Source organism: Solanum dulcamara, chromosome 4, assembly GCF_947179165.1.
Source record: "Solanum dulcamara chromosome 4, daSolDulc1.2, whole genome shotgun sequence".
In the NCBI taxonomy this organism is placed as follows: Eukaryota; Viridiplantae; Streptophyta; class Magnoliopsida; order Solanales; family Solanaceae; genus Solanum; species Solanum dulcamara.
The window spans coordinates 3827436-3846501 of record NC_077240.1 but is presented as its reverse complement, the minus strand read 5'-3'; the positions used below and the strand labels follow the sequence as shown (position 1 = coordinate 3846501).

At 32.2% G+C, this 19066-nt stretch overlaps 1 protein-coding gene across 3 annotated transcripts; it reads left to right on the top strand.

Moving 5' to 3' along the window:
* Positions 1-6950: 6950 nt before the first annotated feature.
* On the top strand, positions 6951-15330 carry LOC129885567 (E3 ubiquitin-protein ligase MBR2-like). Of its 3 annotated transcripts, XM_055959891.1 has the most exons (7): positions 6951-7132; positions 9399-9575; positions 10293-12124; positions 13133-13183; positions 14218-14313; positions 14539-14682; positions 14780-15330. In XM_055959891.1, the coding sequence occupies exons 3-7, from the start codon at positions 10343-10345 to the stop codon at positions 14909-14911; spliced, it is 2205 nt and encodes a 734-aa protein (XP_055815866.1). In that variant the 5' UTR covers positions 6951-7132; positions 9399-9575; positions 10293-10342; the 3' UTR covers positions 14912-15330. The 3 variants fall into 3 exon arrangements, with proteins under 3 accessions (XP_055815866.1, XP_055815865.1, XP_055815867.1); XM_055959890.1 differs by lacking the exon at positions 9399-9575; XM_055959892.1 differs by lacking the exons at positions 6951-7132; positions 9399-9575 and adding an exon at positions 8747-8935.
* The last annotated feature ends 3736 nt before the right edge of the window (positions 15331-19066 follow it).

Here is a 19066-nt window from a genome sequence, read left to right as displayed (position 1 = left end):
GCTGTTCATCATAGATATTAGATGTCGAAATACATCTAGAATCGATGGGTCTGATAAACACCATCAAAGATGACAATATGACATCTAGTCAAGACCGTGCCAAAGCAATTATATTTCTCCACCATCATCTTGACGAGGGGTTAAAATTACAGTACCTCACATTAAAAGACCCCCTTAAATTGTGGAAGAATCTAAAAAAAGATATGACCACCTGAAGTTGGTCATTCTTCCACAGGGACGTCATGATTGGCTCAATCTGAGATTAATAGATTTTAAAAATATAACTGAATATAATTCTGCTTTGTTTAGATTATATCGCATTTAAATTTATGCGGAGAAGAAATCACTGAACAAGACAAACTTGAAAAAACATACTCCACATTTTCTCTCGCAAATATGCTCCTGCAATAATAATATCGTGAAAAGGGTTTAAAAAAAATATTTGAAATTACTTTCTCACCTTTTTATTGTTGAACGCTACAACAAACTGTTAATGAAAAATCATGATAGTCGGTCCGTTGGTTCTTTTCCATTTTCTAAAGTGAATCAGACAAACTATAACCAACGAGAAAGAAGTCATGATCCCAGTCGTGGTCGTGGTCGAAGAAGAAATTATAATCATGATGCTTGGCTGACATCAAGAAATGATCGGCAATATAAAAAGAAGAGTAAAAAGCCAGAAGCTTTACCAAATCAAAAATCAAAAAGTATATGTAATAGATATGGAGATATGGGACACTGATCACGGACCTTCGGTCATCGAAAATTCTAGTCCAGCTATATCAGGCATCCTTGAAGAGGGCAGAAAATAATCCAGAGACAAACTTATCTCTGAAGATAATATTGATCCAATGCATCTAGATGTAGCTGGTTTCTTTAATTTTTCAGAAGAAAATATGAATATTGATAAGCCTAATAATATTCAAATAAAATTTTTTATTTGTCTATACTAAATAATATGTTTATATTTTTCCAATTCATGTAAATAAATAAAATTTGTACAATGAGTCATGTTTTAATTATAACGTTTATCTTTTTTTTTTTGAAGAAAAATATGGATATGGCTCAATTTTTGTTTGGATTAATGATCAATCACGAGGATATTTATATAATTGATAGTGGAACGACTCATGCCATTTTTAAAGACGAGAAATATTTTTCCTACTTGCTTAGAAGAAAAGCAAATGTTACTACAATTTCTGGTAATTCAAAAATGATTGAAGGCTCCGAAAGAGCTACTATATTTTTGCCTAAGAGGACAAAGATTGTTATAGAAGATGCATTGTTCTCTTCTAAACCCCCAAGAAACTTGCTAAGTTTTAAAGATATCCGCAGAAATGGATATCATGTTGAGACACTAAATGAAATGAATATTGAATACTTTGGTATAATCAAGAGTGTCTCGAGCTAGAAATATATTTTGAAAAAATTATCAACTTTGTCGTCTAGCCTATATTATGTAACAATTAGTGCACTTGAAGAACATTTGATTGTAAACCAGAAGTTTATTAATCTAAATATATTTGTGCTATGACATAATCGAATAGGTCATCCTGGATCAACAATGATGAGATAAATTCTTGAAAAATCAACTAGACATCCATTAAAGAACCCGAAGATTTTTACCAATGATGAATTTTCATGTGCTGCTTGTTATCAAGGCAAATTAATTGCCAAACCATCAACTCTGAAGGTTGGCATCGAATCTCTTGGCTTTTTAGAGCGTATACATGGAGATATATGTGGACCTATTCATCCACCTAGTGAATTGTTTAGATATTTCATGGTCCTAATAAATGCATCATCAAGGTGGTCTCATATGTGACTCTTATCATCTCACAACCTGGCGTTTGCGAAGTTTTTAGCACAAATAATAAAATTAAGGGCGCAATTTCTAGATTATCCAATTAAGGCTATTCGCCTTGATAATGCCAGAGAATTTACATCCCAAGCTTTTGATGATTATTGGTTATCAATTGAGATAAAAATTAAACATCCTGTTACTCATGTTCATACTCAAAATGGCCTTGCAGAGTCATTTATTAAGCGCTTACAATTGATAGCAAGACCTCTACTTATGAAAACAAAATCGCCAATTACTGTTTGGGATAATGCTATCTTACATGCAGCAGCACTTGTACGTCTCAGACCGATAAATTATAATAAATACTCTCTGTCATAATTAGTATTTGGTCATGAGTCAAATATAATCCATATATAAATTTTTGGTTGTGCGGTATATGTACCTATAGCACCACTAGAACGTACAAAGATGGGCATTTAACGAAGGTTGGGCATGTATGTTGGGTTTTACTCACCCTCCATAATTCGCTATCTTGAACCGTTGACAAGAGACTTATTTACTGCTCGATTTGCAGATTGTCAGTTTGATGAAACAACTTTTTCGCAATTAGGGGAGAGAAAAAGGAACCCAAAAGAGAAATTGCATGAAATTTTTTATCACTATCTCATTTTGATCCACGTACCCCGCACATGTGAGTAGGAGGTCCAGAAGATCATCCACTTATAGAAAATAGCAAATCAAATGCCAGATGCATTTACTGATTTGAAATGGATAGCTAAGTCACATGTCCCTGTAGTGAATGTGTCTATTCGGATTGATGTCCCAAAAGGACCATCTACTAGTATCATAGCTTCTGAATCCCAAACACGCCTGAAGCGTGGTAGACCATTGGGTTCAAAGAATAAAAATCTTAGAAAGAGAAGCGTGAGAAATAATAAAGATGATACTACAAGAGAACCTTCTGAAGAAGGTCAAGATTTGAGTAATTTTGGTATTCCTGAAGAAATCAGTGAACCCGAGACTCAAGTGAATGAAGAACTTTCAATAAGTTCTACCGGTATGAGATAAATTTAGATCGATCAAAAATTACGATTGATAATATTTTTGTATATAATGTTGCACTTAATTTCATGCAAGATAGTGAAAGTCTTGAGCCTAAATTCGTCGAAGAATGCCGATGTAGATGTGATTGGTCAGAATGGCAAAAGGCAATTCAATCACATTTAGACTCACTTGCTAAACTTGAGGTTTTTGGACTTGTAGTCCAAACCCCTGAAAGTGTAAAACCAGTTGGCTATAAATGAATTTTTGTGCGAAAACGAAATGAGAGAAATGAAATTGTAAGATACAAGGCACGTCTTGTTGCACAAGAATTCTCTCAAAGACCCGGGGTCAACTATGAAGAAACATATTCACCTGTTATGGATGGAATAACTTTTCGATATCTCATCAGTTTAGCTATACATAAAAATCTTGAAATACATCTAATGGATGTAGTTACAGCTTACATTTATGGTTCACTTGATAATGAAATTTAAATGAAAATTCTAGAAGGATTAAAATTGCCTGAAGCATGTACTAAGTCTCGGGAGATGTACTCAATCAAATTGCAAAGATCATTATATGGTCTGAAACAATCAGGGTGTATGTGTTATAATCGCCTTAGTGACTACTTGATAAATGAAGGTTATAAAAATAATGTCATTTGTCCATGTGTTTTTATTAAGTAACCAAAATCAAAGTTTGTCATACTCGCTGTTTATGTTGATGACATAAATCTCATTGGAACCCACGAAGAATTCCAAAAGGCGATTGAATAGCTAAAGAGAGAATTTGAGATGAAAGACCTTAGAAAGACCAAACTTTGTCTGGGTTTACAGATTGAATATTTAACAGAAGGGGTCTTTGTTCACCAATCTGCATACACTGAAAAAATATTAAAACGATTTTACATGAACAAAGCACATCCACTAAGTACTCCAATGGTTGTTCGATCACTTGAAGTGGAAAAAAGATCCATTTCGACTTCGAGAAAAGAATGAAGAACTTCTTGATCCTAAGTACCATATCTCAGTGCTATTGGTGCACTTATGTAGCTTGCTAACGCAACCAGGCTTGATATAACATTTTCTGTTAATTTGCTGATAAGGTATAGTTCATCCCCAATGCGAAGACATTGGAACGATATCAAACATATTTTGCGATACCTAAAGGGTACCATTGATATGAGTTTGTTTTATACTTACAAAGACTGTGCAGACCTTATTGGTTATGCAGATGCAGATTATTTATCAGACCCACATAAAGTTCGATCTCAAATAGGCTATCTATTTACACACGGAGGAACTGCTATAGCATGACGATCCACAAAGTAGTCTATTATTGCTACTTCTTTAAATCATACTAAAATAATAATAATTCATGAAGCAAGTAGAGAATGTGTGTGATTGAGATCGATGATACAGTTCATCAAAGAAAGATGCGGCCTGAAAAATGATGTCAAAGTACGCACAGTTATATTCAAAGACAATGTTGCGTGCATAGCTCAATTGAAAGGTGGCTTCATAAAAGGAGACAGAACGAAACATATTTCACCAAAATTATTCTTCATACATGATCTCTAGAAGAATGGTGATATTGATGTACAACAAGTTCGTACGAGTGATAATCTTGCAGATTTATTTACAAAGGCATTACCAACATTAACTTTTGAGAAACTAAGATATATGATTGGAATGCGTCGTCTCCAAAATATCAAATGAAGTTTTCATTAGGAGGAGTAAAATACGCGTTGTACTCTTTTTCCCTTTACCAATGTTTTATCTCAGTGGGTTTTCTTGATAAGATTTTTAATGAGACAACACTCAAGGCGTATTACTAGAAGTGTATACTCTTTGTCCTTTACTATGTTTTTTTCCACTGGGTTTTTTCTAGTAAGGTTTTAACGAGGCACAACATCTATGGATGTTCAGAATAACTATGTATATTGTTTGTTGTAAAGTTTTAATGAGACACATTACACGTGGACATCCAAGGAGGAGTGTTATGAAAGTAAAGTAAAGTAGTGGATGTTCCACTTCGTGGAACCCACTTAAAAAATATATATTGTTCTCTCATATCATCATAACATTTCAGGCTATAAATAGCCTTACACAGATTGTAATACATACATTGAAATTCTCTCCATTTTTACTGTTTATCTTTTTTATTAATTTGGTAAGTTAGTTTATTTTATAACATGAATTTTTTTTTCTTGCAATAAATGTCATAACTGTTGAGTCTTTTTTTTTCTTTTTCGTAATTGGCCCACTCACCATCAATCATCGTTTCAAAAATTTGATTCTTTTTCTTTTGTTTTGCAACTCGTACACATATTTTTAGTTATATTTATGTGGTTCTAAAGAAAAATTATGTTCTTGGATTCATGACTAATACTCAACGCTTAGAAAAAATTGATTATTATAAAAATAAAAAATGTTTTCTAGCATATTGAAATTGACTTAAATATTTTTTTTCTTTCACCTATTAGATCATAATGCCTTTAACGTTAATTTTTGGATTAAAAATATACTTTTGTCTTTTATGTTTAAAAATGCATCTCCTTAGAAATATTGTGAAATGTAACATCTTGGATTTTAAGTAAACAGATGACATTGATTTATTGATATACGTGAACATTAGACGCATTCCATAGACAACTATTCCCTTCTCTCTTGTCCATCGTCATATACTTCTTTTTTTAATTTTCATTTGATATTTAATACTTGTGGTGACACTCGATTTATTTTGAATTTTTATTTGAATATCTTATGTTGAAAGGTAAAATTATATTTTAGTACAGGAGATTATATTTTCCAAGTACGAATATTTATTAATTCATCACTCATAATAATAACGTGAATTAGCCATTTCAAGGCTTGTAATTGCATAGTGGCACAAGTTTAATAGCTATTTTTTTTTATAAATAAAAATTAATGATCATAAATTTTTAAATATATATATATTTATAAAGATAAATTAGTCAATAATAGTACTCAACTAGCTATTCTTTTATATAATTCTTTCATATGATACGGACAATTTCTTCACATCGAACATGTATCTTTTTTTTTAGCAATATTTAATTTGATTGCAATGTAAGACAATATTATGTAAAAACAACCAATATAATTTAGATTAGCAGAAAAATATCAATCAAGATAAACTCAAGATTTGAGTTTACTTAATTTAAGTGTCAACAAGAGAAACTTAAATTGTAAAAGAGGAAAAATATATAATAACTTGTAGATTGTGATCCAAGATTATTAAAATATCTTGTAACTTACTAATTATTACTCGAGAGTCAAGATGTTAGAAGCTTTAATGTTAGGATTTTGAGTGTTAATTATGTTGTCATTTTCATTATCATGAGTCTAAAGTAATTTTTTTTATATTTTATTATTTTTAAAATTGTTATATATAATCTATTTTATACATATATTATAGGCATAATTAATTACTTTTTTGCCTAATTTTATAAAATAAAAAATCAATCTAATTATTTGATACGATTATAAAGTCATATAAAAATCATCATTTTTATTTAAAGAAATTCAAAGCGATTTGGTACAATTCGATTCGATCAATTAAGTCATCGGGTTAGCCAAACTAATTAGCTAGTGTTTGGCCCCAAATTTTCAAATATTCTTGGTAAGTTATTTTTGAGTGAAGTTTTATCATGCGTTTGGTCATAAATTTTTTTAAGAATATTTGACTGTTTCAAAAATATTATTTCAAACTATAAGTTTGTATTATGATTTTATAATGAACATATTCCATTAAAAAAATCTTATAACATAGTAATTGATAACAATCAATAACAAAATAACAATATGTGCACGAATAATACATTAATCGCATTAAAAATAAATTATTTTTTTCTCAATCTTGTCACTCAAATTATTTTTTTCAAAAAAAAATATAAAAATATTATTTAATAATATTAGTTAGTCACATTAATAAAGTAAATTGATAGATAAATATTATTTAAAATTAATAAATAATAAATATTTTTATAAAATATAAAAGTTTAGAATAATTTTTAAATTTTTAAAACTTCCCAAATATTAAAACTTGGCCCTTAGGAGAAAGTCTCTCTGCCCATTTTTCATTCCTTCTCTATTTTCCTGAACCAAGAACCAAGCCTTCATCTTCTATGAAGACATAGTTTTTTTTTTTTTTTTCTATACAGAAAAAGCAAAGCCCACAACCCCAAAACAAAGAAAAAATAAAATAAATCAATTTTGGACCCAGAAAATTCCGTCACTTCACCGATCATCTGATTCTCAGGTATCTTTATTGACCCATTAATTTTCTTGAATATATGTCTCTGTTTCCTATGAAATTTCAGCTTTTATCATCTATTTTTCTTGAATAATTGTTACTGACCGATAACACCCTTTTTAGTTGATTTTTTCTTTCGGTAGTTTTCTTTTTGTACTGTGGATCTGCAATTTAATGGAGTTCATATACTAGGCGTATCAATACAAGTTTCTTATACTTTGTTCCGTGATATTTACGACTTGATTTTTGCAATGAATTTAATTGGTCATCGAGGATTCATGAAGCTAATCCGAGTTTGTTTGGGACCAATACGTATTTGTTCTTGTCAACTTGTTTGAGATTGAGGAGTAGTTGTTGTATAACTTACTATTAGGATATCTACTAAATTGTGAAAATTTATGTGTTTATTACAGTCCGTACTTTTTGAAATTAAACTTTTATCTGCATAATAATTTTTTTTCTATACAAGGCGTGAGGTATCAACTTTTTAGTTGTTTATGTAATTAAACGGGTGAGGGTTATCCTACCATATATATGTGATAACTTATCGCATCACTGTGATACAAATGGCGGGATAAATAATCCCTAGACTAACTAATACCCATACCCTAACCAAACAAAGGATTATTATTGCTTATTTCTCATACCAAACAACCCCTAAGTACTTTTTATATGTAAGTGGTTCCACTTTTGCTCGGTGAGGATGGGTCAGCCATGGATCAAGATGTGAATCAAGTGTCTTATTTTCTAGTGAACTTCTTTAATTTGAACAATGATTTTGTCCAAAAATAGTAAGGAAGTGGCACTGCCTCATTACTATTATTTAGTTATTGTTAACTCTATTCTTACTATTTGGTGGTATTTATTGAAAAAGTATTCTTTTGTGGGGAAAGGAAAGAATAGTTTGTGTTAAACATGCACAATAAGAGCCTGTTTGGATTGTTTTTTTTTTTTGTGACTTTCTAACTTATGGCTTTTTGCTTATTTTTAACATTTTAGCTTAAAATCAAGTGCTTATAAGCACTTTTTTAATTTACCCAAACACTCCAAAAGTGCTTAAAAACTATTTTGTCTTAAAAGCACCTAAAATAAGCCAATCCAAATAGGCTCTAAGTTAACCTTTCCTTATCACCTTTGCCAATGAAGGTCTAAAACATGTTTTACTCTTTTTAGTCTATTCTATTCAACGATTCTTAGTCATAGCTTGGGGGTATAGATTATTATTCTTGGAATTAACCGTACTCTCCCATTTGTGTCTGTTTAGTTGTCTAATTTTAAGTTGGTCTTTCATACTTGGGAAAATTTGGCTAAAAAAGGGTAGTCCGGTGCACTAAAGCTCCCGCTATGCGCAGGGTCCGGAGAAGGGCCCGACCACAAGGGCCTATTGTACGTAGCCTTACCTTGTATTTCTACCCGAGACTGTTTTCAAGGCTTAAATCCGTGACCTCCTGGTCACATGACAGACTTGGGAAAATTTGGCTCTTCTAGAAAATATGCTTGTATTTGGTGGAAGTCTGGAACCATTTTTTTCCCACAATGCTGATAAGATAAAAAAGATTTACTTTATCTTTCATCATCAATCTCTGGCACTATTCACGTAGCATGGTAAGCATTATGAGTAGCTCCTGTGTAAATTGTTTTTATTTAGGCGCTCAAACAATTTTTAGGTAGAATCATTGTCACAACTCCACGCTTACCAATCAAGCTGCAGAACCAAGCGATTAAATGGTTGTAAATATCATGTATGAGAAAATTCAAACAGTCTGAAGCAACATTTTACAGGCTAATATTTTGGTGGAGTATCTAAAGGTAATCTTCATTGGATAAGTGAGAACTTGTGTTCATTTGCGAACAAAGTAAAAATTTTTGTTACATTTATGAACAAAGTAAAAATTTGAAGTAACTGAACAGTTTCTCATGTAAGCTATATGTCTATGGAAAAATGTTTTCTCAAGCTGCTGATAATCGTAGTTGGATTGTTACTTATTAATCAGAAGGTTTCACATCATTCTTTGTAGCCTTATTTTATCTTTGAAGGATAACTTATTTCATCATTAGTTGATGAATATGGGTTCTGCTTGTAAAGTTTCCAGTAGTTGTATTCAAGGCCATATTGAAACTTATTGCTAGTGGCTGTTAATTATAGCTGGGAGGCATAAGGATGGCACCGTTGGAACTAAAATTACTGGTTGTTGTGGTTTAGAGTTTAGAGAATTTTCATGTTTCTCTCTAAGGATTTAACAAGCAGAGTATTGCTGCTGTTTTTGTGAAGGTAAAAGATAAATGTTGGGAGAAATATTGGACTGGTTCAGATGCAGATTGGAAGTAGCATGTGGGCAGTAGCTACAAGGAGAAGAGTGATAAAAAAGAAGAAGAAGACAGGGAGAGGAAAGGAAGGAGTCTTGGACCCACCTAGAATTATTTATGGGTAAAACTTATCAAGGATAAGGTATATAATTCCTTATAGGTAAACCTCCTAAGGCAAGGCTGCAGAAGCACCAAAAAGGCAATAAAGCTTGCTCTGAAACTAACAAACAATTCTCATAGATATGCTCTACTTATTAAGAACACTAAAAGAGTAATTTGTAGATTGAAAAACTTGTTCTGACCTACTTATAGAACTACTTCATCATTGAAATAAGCTTGCTCTTGCATACTAAGTCAATTAGGACTCAAAAATAATCTAGGAAGCAGTTAACATAACTAAAAACCTATTAAAGAAGTTCTCTCTGGAACCACTACAAGAATAGACCAAATTATTTGTCAATCTAAAAACTTAAACAATAAGCTGAAACCTTGATCAACTGATGAGCTGGAAATTAAGCATAAATTAAACCTCAGAACTGTTAAAACATGCTTCAAATGTTCACCCTATAAAAAGAGTTTCCTTGTGGTACTTGTGCCCTGCATGAGGTGACTTAGTTATTCTGATGGAGGCCGAAAGCGAAGCTTGAAACTAACAGTTGCTTTACCAATTGTGTCATTTGGCTTTTGCTCGACTTGTAATTGCTGTGAACTGATTCTATCCGCTGCTGCAATTAATATCTTAGTGCATCAGATGTTATATAACCAATTTAGGTTTTCTTATATTTTCATTTTTCTCCAGTGATATTATACTTTAACCTTTTCAAGATTATCAACTATTGTTAATTTTGTTCTATGACAGAATTTCCTCACTAGTGCACTCAAGGCCTTGATTTGTCGTAATTGGCCAAGATGCAACGGAACAGAAGGATACTAGATTCCTTTCCAGAAACTATCGATCTTGATCAGGGATCTGTTTCTAGTAATGCTTCTGGAGATCCTACAGCCCCTTGGGATAACTTACTAAATCCAGTGGAGGATCGATTATCGAATTCCATGCTTTCTTCTGCTAAAGGAAGTCTTAGACGTGCTAATGGTATTAGTTATAACACACAGAACTGCAGTGCGCGGGATCAAGGTGAGTCGAGCTCCAGTGCCAATTTGAATGGCATTGGACATGCTAGTCATTTTAGAATAGGACATGCTTGGCCTTCTTCATCAACTAATCATGTCCTGACTAATCCAAAGTCAGAAGAAACGCGATTTGGACCATCCAATGTCCTCCATCCTGAGAGTTCATCAAGTGGATATGGTGGAAACCATCTGATTGGCAACCCTACAGTTTTACCAAATCTTGCCTCGGCTCACAGTCCTGTAAATGCTAACTTAAGTGGCATCTACAACAATGGTGACACTCGGCTGGCAATGAGACCAAGTGTATCTCCAACTGTCTACACTTCTAACAGCAGATTGGAAGTGGAGCGTCCTGCTTTTGGTGTCTCTTACAATGCTGGTGCTTCTTCAGGTAGTTCTAGTTATTGTGCCGGGCCCCCTGATATATCACGTTCTTCCATGGGTACTTGGAGTTTATCCTGCAAGCGCAAGGTCCTTGAAGGCAGTTCTGGGCAGTCTCTTGGTAGAAGTTCAAGCTCCAATGCACAACCTGAGAACATTATACCCCACAATTTTCCAACTCAATATGATGCTTCCAGCAGCTTAAACATATCACCAGTCTCTGCAAGTGTGCAGAATACTTATCACTTGGAAAACCTTTATCCAAGAAATAGGGCTGGTACAAGAGTGGCTGCTTCTGACATAATTCTTCCTCTAAGTGCTAGTGGAGTTGCAAAAACCTCTGCCAGAATTTATGGGAGTGGACGAAATGTTGGGAATCATGATACAATTACATTTGGTTTACTGCCAACTGGGGCCGATTTAGGGCATTCTAGTGTTGGCTCTACTCTTGTGACTCCTCAGCCTATTTCAGTATCTAATTATTTAGGCTCCAGACAACCAATTTCACAGCCAATGAATGCAGGTAATTCAGGAAGCCATTCTGGCATAATGCACATTTCTGGTGATCCAAGTGGTTTTCATTCAGTTCCTTGGAATGTATCTCCTAATTCACGAGGTGGTTGTTCATCAAGTTCAAATGTAGTTTCTGCTGATAGATCTACTGCACTACAAGATGAAGCTAACTTCCGGAGCTCAATAAGAAATAATGGGGAACCTCTTCCATTTGTTCCTGCTACTGAGACCGGAAATATGGTACAGGATCCCACTAATTGGAGTTTAGCTACTTCAAATGGAATCTATTCCAGAAACACGCCTTCTAGTTCTGCACTCAGCCATGGGCCAAGTATGCAAACTTTTCCTACTGCATGGACACCTTATCAAAACTTAGCAACCAGTAGCAATCGTAGTTCTTCAGAAATTTCTCCTTGGACTCTCCTCCCATCTGTTGAGTCCGAGTCTGGAAGTCAGAGAGGTCATTTTCCACTGCTATCTTCAGCTGCTTGTCCTGTGGAGGAGGCAGAGATATCATTGCGATCTAGTGGCCGGGGATCTAGTAGCCGTCGTAATCATCGAAACCACCTTATATCATCTTTGATGGTCGATTTTCCAAATAATGATGTGGATGGATGGCGTGGTTTAGCTTCTGATATCGAGGGTCGCCACAGAATGGTTCAGGAGGTTTGTGTATGAAATAGTATCAAAACTGTTGTACTTTGGTTTGGCCATCAATGTTTTTCAACTGTTCTCATCTTGTATCTGGCTTGTTGAAAGTATAAATATTTGTTCTTGTATAAATAACTATTTTGTCTTCCTGAAGATTTCTTCCTTTCCATCTACTTTTTCGTGTTCACCTTCTTTCTTACTTGCTCATCTTGTGATGCTATGTAGACGGTTACGTTAGTTGCTTATTTGATTAGTGTTTAGTTTAGGATTAGTGGATAATGTGCTGGCCCAACCTTTAAGTGCTAGTATTGGTATCACACATGAACAGTAGCAAAAGCCTCCTTATAGTTCTTTTGACAATTAGCAGGTGAGTATACCTTCTGGATGGATTAAGGACTGCGATTTCCTTAAGGGGTCGTTTGGTATGATGTATAAGAATAGTACTACTGAATAGGGTGTATTAGTAATGCCGAGATTATTTATGTGAGGATTATTTCTTATCCACTGTTTGGTTTGGTGTATTCAAGGTTAACCTTGCTTATCCATGTATTAATAAACCCAGTATTGCTTATACCATGGGTTTCTATGTATTAGTTATTTACCCTATAATACCGAATAGGATGTATACCTAATATATACATACCTTGAAAACACTACCAAACATTGTATTAAATAATAACAAAGCTACTACATGATCACTTCTCACAGATACCTATGCACTTCTAGAACTGTGTTCCCCACAGCTTGGAAATTAGAATGAATGTTATCGTCACAATGAATGTGAATCGTAGCACCTACAATTTTTACCTTAATCTTTACAGAAGCTGATACTTTATCGCTTCACATTTTCCAGTAATTGGGTGTAGCATGACTTCAGTTTGTCCTGGATTTTTGTTGTGTCAAGTTCACCTTTTAAATAAATCAAGCTGTTTTTATGTTGCTTCTTGCATTTCCTTTGAGATACTTTTGACCTACCGTTAGTTGTCTCATTACTTACTACATGTTGCTGCTTGCATTCAACAGATTCGTCAAGTCCTGCATGCCATGCGGAGGGGTGAGAACAGGCGATCCGAGGTTTTGTTTTGATCCTTATGATATCCCAATGAATGTTCAGCTAGTTTACACTTATACTTTGTTTGAATAATATTAGTTCATGATATGAACACTGTGATGCTGAAAAATCTATGGATTTGCTGAGTTGTGAAAAGTCAAACATAATTACTTTTACTTGTAATCTTTGCTCCATAAGCTTTAGGGGTAGATATATGGCCAGAATAGTGACCTGTCCAGCCACAGGAATCTGGAAGGACAACAAATTGCCTATATATTCTTATTTTCGACGAGTGATACTTTTACTAGACTGCCAATTAGGTTTTTTGGGTGAAAAATGTTTGTCAGAATTTGGTTGATGATGCTTGTAAGTCGTGCTCCATAGGCTTAAGAGAGATGTTTCTCCAGATGGTAATCTAGCCAGCCATTGAATCTAGAAGGAAAACGGGTTACCTATCTTTCTTCTCTTCATTTCAATGAGGTGAAATATAAGGTTACCTAAGTAATTTGTATACATAATGAAAAGCCTTAAGGAGCCTATTAACACGTACCTGCCTAAACCAAGCAAAGATTTAAGAATCAATCCAGTACCAGCAAGTATGATGCAGCTCAGCCAAAAAAGGTTTGCACCTAGTGCGAGCCTTAGGCGCCGTCTTAGCCTTCCCTGACCCGGATCTCTCCCACACTCGTAGGCGTTCGTTAATTTGCATAGGTGATTTCGAAGAAAAATATTTCTCAGCAGTTTCTCAATGATGCAATATCCTTATTTTTAGCCTTTCTTTTAGTTTTAACCTAATATTCTCCCTACTAAGATGTTTATTTTCTTATTTTCCATCCTATCCCAGAATTTTAAGTTCTTAGTGGCCAGTTATTTGTTTTTAGATGATGAAACCTAATTGCATCTGACTGGATTATGAAGGATTCACATCTTGATCCCTTGTTAGCAGGAAGCTCACTTAATCTAGACATATCTCCTTATTATATGGTTGTTAATGGTAATGGAATTTTGGGTCCTTAGCAGACACCAGTTCAATTTTTTTATTTTTTATTTTTGGCAGGATTATATGATGCTTGATCCATTTGTCAACGGCATGGCTGAGTTGCATGATAGACATAGAGGCATGAGGCTCGATGTTGATAATATGTCGTATGAGGTACATATGGTTGTGTTTTGATATCATTAAATTTCATAATATATTTCTCATATTTGTAACCCTTTACAAATTTGTTTTTAGTTTTATATCTTGATTTCAGGAGATTGTTATTTTTATAAATAAGAGATCTGTAAATTACACACCAGAGATCTTTGAAGGCTTAATTTTTTCTATTCAAATTGTAAACGTGTTCATTCATCCATTGTTTCTACTCGCATTCCTTAGGAATTATTGGCATTGGAAGAACATATAGGAAATGTGAACACCGGATTGGGTGAAGAAACCATTTTGGAACGTATGAAACAGCGGAAGCATGAGCCAATATATGGAGGGTTATCGTCAAATTTGGAGCCTTGCTGTATATGTCGGGTGAGACTCTTTCCAATGGTTTTACACTGTAATTAGTTGATATTACCAGAGGACTATTGTTGAATAAATCTCGTCGTCTATCTTTTACTTTTATCAGGAGGAATACACTACTGGAGATGACATGGGCATGTTGGATTGTGGACATGAATTCCATAGTAGCTGCATAAACCAGTGGTTAATGCTGAAGAATCTGTGTCCTATTTGTAAGATGACAGCCTTAAAAACATGAAATGCAACCAAACAAAGATAATTTCCCCAGCAAAAAATTCCCTGGAAAAAGGGAAAATAGAGGGGTTGGGTGTTGATTAAGGGGAAAAAATCTATGTTACAAATACATGATATATTTATATACTTGCATTTGAAAGTGTTTAGGATATTGGGTGTCGGTTAAGGAAAAAATTCAAGGAAAAATTGTGTGAGATTTTTCTCTATCTTACCAAAAAAGAGTGTTCAAATCTTACACTTTCCAGTTAATATGTTCACTTTTTTGTGAGACAAAAAAAAGCCTCAAACAATTAATGTCAATAGGTAAGTCACATTAACTTTTTTTTTGTAATAGACCCAAGAACCATCAATCATCATTTTCAAAATGGAAAAGAACACTTGTATCGAGAAATTATTTACCAGCAGTTATTTTTTTTACTTTTATACCCTCTTATTTTTAATCATTAATTTACATTTATTGTTTGATACCTTCGGAGTATATATATACTCTGATGGCCTTGTGCCGAGGAGTTCATCTGAATTTTTTTGGTAGAAAATTATACTATTTATATATGGTTAAAATAATTTTTTTATGTATATAAAGTAAATATCGAATCCCCTTCGACTAGCCTGTGTATCTACTTATTCAGATTTTGAACCCTCTTATTCAGAATTCTGGCTTCGCCACTGCTAATGGTATCAAAGAAAAAACTACTTAATTATTTCTTGTTACCATTAGAGTACGTGTATATATATATATGCAGTATTTCAGTGAAAAACTATTTAATTACTAATTGATACCATCAGAGTATATATATACTCCGATGATATCAAGCATGAAGAAGTAGTGGTTCAGTAAATAGAACAAGGGGTAGACAGATAAATAGTTTAGGTCATTAGTCTAATTCAGATAAATAATTTGGATTGTGTCTAATTCAAGTAAATATTTTGCCTAATGAATCTTTATCTTTTGTTTTACAACTCGTACACATATTTTTAGTTATATTAATGTGATTCTTTAAGAAAAATTATATTATTGGATACATGACTCATACTTGATGTTAGAGAAATTGAGTATTCTAAAAACGAAAATACTCTCTTAACATATTGAAAATGACTTGAATATTTCATTTTTCCACTTATTGGATCATGATTGTCTTTAACGTTAATTTTTGAATTAAAAATATGTCTCTTTTCATTTACAGGATCTTGATTGTCTTTTGTGGTTAAAAATATCTCCATGAAACATGCTTCTTTCGCTCATTTTTACTTGTCACTATTTGACTTGGCACACCCATCAAGAAAACAATTATTAATATAAGTATTTTACTATATTATTCCTATTAATTGATGTTTAGTACTTTGCGTTTCTTTTTACTTGTCAAATTTTGATTCGGCACACTGATTAAGAAAACAATGATTGATATAGTGAGTTTACCATTTTATCCCTATTAATTGATAGAGTTTTAAACATATTTACTCACAATATTTTTCAAAGACATTAACTCAATATTAATAAATTGAGGTTATATGAAGAAAAAATTGTCATTTCTTGATTAGTCAAAATTGACAAATAAAAATGAAAATTAAATTAGAAAATATTTGACAAGTAAATAGGAACGAAGGGAGTATTAGGTATTGAAAAATGATTTGAAGAATAATATTTAATGCTAAGAATAATAAAAAAAAATATTTTTTTTGATATGTCAAAAGTGACAAGTAAACAAAAAAATCTATTTTAGAAATAAATGACAAGTAAAAATGAATGGAGGGTGCATTATGAAATGTTATATATACGACTTTAATTAAATAAGTGACATTGATTTTTTGGTACATGTGAATATTAGACCCATTCCATCTGAATTTATTAATGGTTGGGGCTGAATTTCTAAAGATCCACCATTATTAAAGGATGATCATGAAGAACTAAAGTTAAATCTAGATCTTGAATCAACTATAGCTTGTTTTCATTGATTTTGACCAAAAAAAATCATTGCTTCAAACAAGAAAGACATTATTTCTTTTGAATTCATTTAGTCACAAATGCGTGAAGCATTGAAGAAATTGAATACAAACAAATAATTTCTAGTTATTTGTTATGTTATTTATGATTTGGGGTTTAATAGGTGAAGAAAGAGTTTTTTTAGTTCAAAAATTAAGAATAATTAGAATCCAACATATAAAAGGAGGGCAAATAAAAGTCATTTAGAATATAGGAGAGGATATTTGAACTTTTTTTTCTTTCAAGAATAGAGTAGCCTCATATACAACTTTACATTGGAGTTAGATGAAGAAGACGACAATAATATTTTCAATATAGTTTTATAAGTAAAGTATAAAAAGAATGATGTCATATATGTATGCAAATTTTATTTTTATAAATACATTTGGAGTTAGATGAAGAAGACGATAATAATATTTTCAATATAGTTTTATAAGTAGAGTATAAAAAGAATGATGTCATATATGTATGCAAATTTTATTTTTATTTTATAAAGAAGGCTATTTTGAAAAGATCCTGATTCAGATAAAGTAATTTAAAAACAAATAATAATAATGATCAAAAACAAAATGGTACCAAACTACCAATACTAGATAATTTAACTGAAGCAAAGGAAAAATATAGATAATAATAAAATAGATTAAAGAATAAGGAAAGTTAGATGAAGAAGAAAAAAATATTGTTATGTGCTCAGAAGGTCATTGATACAAGTTTTAAAAGCAATTTTTAATAAAAATACAAAATAAAACTACATATAATAAGTTATTTTGATCAAACTTTTTTCTGAATTCTATACCTAACTAAAATTTGAGTGCACCAAATTGTTCTTTAGACGAAGAAGAAAAAGTATTCCATATAGACACTGGATTCTAATGGTTTTCTTGAAAAAAGAAGTAAAATCTGGCATGAAGGGGAAGAGCCAAAAAGAAAAAAGAAGAAGCAAAGAGACAAAAAATCATGATTACAATTAACAACAAAACGCAAGCATAGAGAGAGGCCAGAAAATACTCAGAAAATAAACAACAAAAACGGCTCATATTCTCCCTAATTACGTCACGTCATAGACAACTATTCCCTTCTCTCTTTTCCATCGTCATATATTATTTTGAGGCTTAATTTATTTAGATTTATATTTAAATATTTTAGGTTAAAAGGTAAAAAAATAATTAATAAATTAATATTAATTTTTTTTTTTGAAGTTTGAATTAAAATCATATAATTAAAATTAAAAGAATACTTATTAATTCATCATTCATAATAATGACGTGAATTAGCCATTTTCAAGGCTTGTAATTGCATAAAGGCCGGAGTTTAATAGCTATTTTTAATGTGAAAGAAAAAAATTGAATTTTTTTTACGTTATATTAAAATACAAAAAAGGTGTTATAAAATTAAACTCCGAACGATATAACTATAAAAGAAAAGAAGACAAGATATGTAAATGAAGGGGAAAACTTTTTTTCTAGTCAAATGTATTTTATAATGGTGAATGATATCTCTATTTATAGATTGAGAAATTACTCTAAAGATTACCTTGTTGAATGTCCAAATTAATAAATACATTGTTATCCAAAAATGTTCATATCACCTAGGGAATATACATACATTAATGTAACTATTTCGTGAATAAAGTAAATGGACAATCCACTTAGTTTAATTGATTTAATAACACTACTACTTGAATGCTCATAGATAATGTGACTCGTTAAATCTTACTAAAAAAAATCCTATGGAAAGAAATTCTAGTGAAGAAAAAAAGAGTACACATATCTTTTAATAAGCATAATTTGTTGCCTCATTAAAAATCTTGCCAGAAAAATCTAGTAAGACAAAACCTCAGTCAAGAAAAAAAGAATACAACACATATTATACTCTCCCTAACTATAAAACATCACTTAATTTCTTGTGATGATGTCATTTAATCTTATATACCAGCTTCTCAAATATTGACATTGACAATGTCTTGGTGATCAAATCACATTCACAAAGATGTTGTATCCTTGAACCCATCCTGATATGTCATTTTTTGGTTTTATGGATAGATGAGGCTTTGAGCTTAGCCAAATACATTCCTAAAAATCACTCTATTCGTGACCTCGTTGTTGCAAGTAAATTGCTCATTCAACTTGTTCATATCAACAATCTTCTTATGGACACTTTCATTCGTAATTGATTGTC

What these genes read in the sequence shown, in the direction of transcription:
- LOC129885567 (XM_055959890.1), top strand. Translation starts at nt 10,343, where the DNA reads ATGCAACGGAACAGAAGGATACTAGATTCCTTTCCAGAAACTATCGAT. An exon ending in GTGAGAACAGGCGATCCGAG is followed by an intron (nt 13,184 to 14,217) that starts GTTTTGTTTTGA and finishes TATTTTTGGCAG; the next exon opens with GATTATATGATGCTTGATCC. An exon ending in TTGATAATATGTCGTATGAG is followed by an intron (nt 14,314 to 14,538) that starts GTACATATGGTT and finishes CGCATTCCTTAG; the next exon opens with GAATTATTGGCATTGGAAGA.